The sequence below is a fragment of the Lepidochelys kempii genome, chromosome 1, assembly GCF_965140285.1.
Source record: "Lepidochelys kempii isolate rLepKem1 chromosome 1, rLepKem1.hap1, whole genome shotgun sequence".
Lineage (NCBI taxonomy): Eukaryota > Metazoa > Chordata > Testudines > Cheloniidae > Lepidochelys > Lepidochelys kempii.
The window spans coordinates 6,695,711-6,697,547 of NC_136380.1; the positions used below are offsets into that span (position 1 = coordinate 6,695,711).

The window sequence follows — 1,837 nt, forward strand, 5'->3', positions numbered from 1 at the left end:
TCACTTGATGAACACCCTGATTATCCTCACACGCAAGTGTTTGCTTTTCACGCTGTACACAATTGGGTTCATAAGCAGTGGGAGAAGCAGGGAGATGTAGCCCAGGAGAATCTGAAGTAAGGGAGAAGAGCCCTTCCCAAATCTGTGTATCACAGACAAGCTGATCTCTGGTGTGTAGAAGAGCAGGACAGCGCAGAGGTGGGAGACGCAGGTGTTCAGGGCCCTCAGGCACTCCTCGTGGGATGCGATGCTCAGCACTGTTTTGAGGATCATCACATAAGAGAGGAAGATGAGCAGCGAGTCCAGCCCCATTGTTAAGAGTTTAGTAAACAATCCATAGATGCTGTTGACTGTGATATCCGAACAAGCCATCTTCATGACCTCCTGGTACAGGCAGTAAGAATGGGAAAGTACATTGGCTCGAGAGTATCGGAACTGTTTCAGGAGAAAGGGAAGTGGAAGTATTATGACCATCGCTCTTAGCACAGCCATCAGTCCCATCTTGGCTATTCTCGGTGGGGTTAAGATGGAAGCATATCTTAGTGGGTTATGGATTGCAGTGAATCGGTCAAAGGCCATCAGCAACAGCACTGAGGATTCAATGCACTGAAGCAAGTGGATGAAGAACAGCTGGGCTAAACAGGCATCGAGGCTGATCTCCCTAGAGTTAAACAAATATATTCCCAGTATCGTCGGTATGGTGGTTATCGAAATGCCAAGGTCTGTGATGGCCAACATGGAAAGGAAAATGTACATGGGCTCATGGAGGCTTGGATCTGTTTTTACAATGAACAGAATGACTGAATTTCCTACTACTGAAATAACATACATGAAGCAGAAGGAGATAGAAATCCAGAGATGTGCATCTCCATTACACGGTAGCCCGGTGAGAAGGAATATTACAGAATTTAATTTGGTTTCATTGACAGCAGACATATTGTACTGGGCAGGTGAAAGGAATTCTGAAATGCCCTTCCTAAAAGAAAAATAAGAGGAGATTAGATGATATTTAGCAAGAAATCATTCTGCTCTCAGTGCACGTTTACAGACTCCCAGAGCTCAAGGTAGATAAGCAAATCAGATTAATCAGACTGGATCAGACTTGTAGTCCATCTCCCCCAGTAATCAGTGGCTATGTCCAGATGCTTCAGAGGAAGATGGAAGATGCCCTGAAATAGGCAGCTATGAGATAAACTGCTCCCAGGGAGTTTCCCCCTGACACCCACTAGTTAGACATATTTTGTGGTGTAAATCTCCAAAACCTTTCTAAAACAATCCTGTCTACTGTAATTGGATTTTCTGGTTACTCAGTCCCTCTTTGGATCCTGCTAAGTTCTGCAGCCTACTTGAGCACAGTATGATTTTACCACTGTGATCTTAGAACATGAGAACATAGGGATGGCCATACTAGGTGAAATTAACGGTCCATCTAGCCCAGTATCCTGTCTTCGATACAGGAATGAACAAAACAGGTCATCATCAAGTGATCCATTGTCCATGAATTTATGTAGTTCTCTTTTGAACCCTGTTACACCCTTCACACAGACAGCCTTTCTGGCCCTGCACTTCTGAGTGTGGCTCCTTGTATCATGGCATGTGTGTAAATACATGGCACGTGCATGGTGAAAACGGTCATTGGATTTATCTGTCCTGCACTGAAGCTATTTATAAATGCATGTCATTGCCTCATTGTATGCCCTTTTTTATTTTCTCCACTACTGGGAGTCCAAATTGTGCTACTGCCTCTTTGCAGTACATGGGATAAATTCTTATGGACAAGTTCTAAATTTGATAACAGTGACATCAACAGCCACATGCCAGACTTTCATGTGTAAAT

General features: G+C 43.9%; 1 protein-coding gene across 1 annotated transcript; it reads right to left on the reverse strand.

Moving 5' to 3' along the window:
- On the reverse strand, window positions 1–936 carry LOC140895581 (olfactory receptor 51G2). The gene has a single exon (XM_073305666.1). The coding sequence runs from the start codon at window positions 934–936 to the stop codon at window positions 1–3; it is 936 nt and encodes a 311-aa protein (XP_073161767.1).
- Between the last annotated feature and the right edge of the window lie 901 nt (window positions 937–1,837).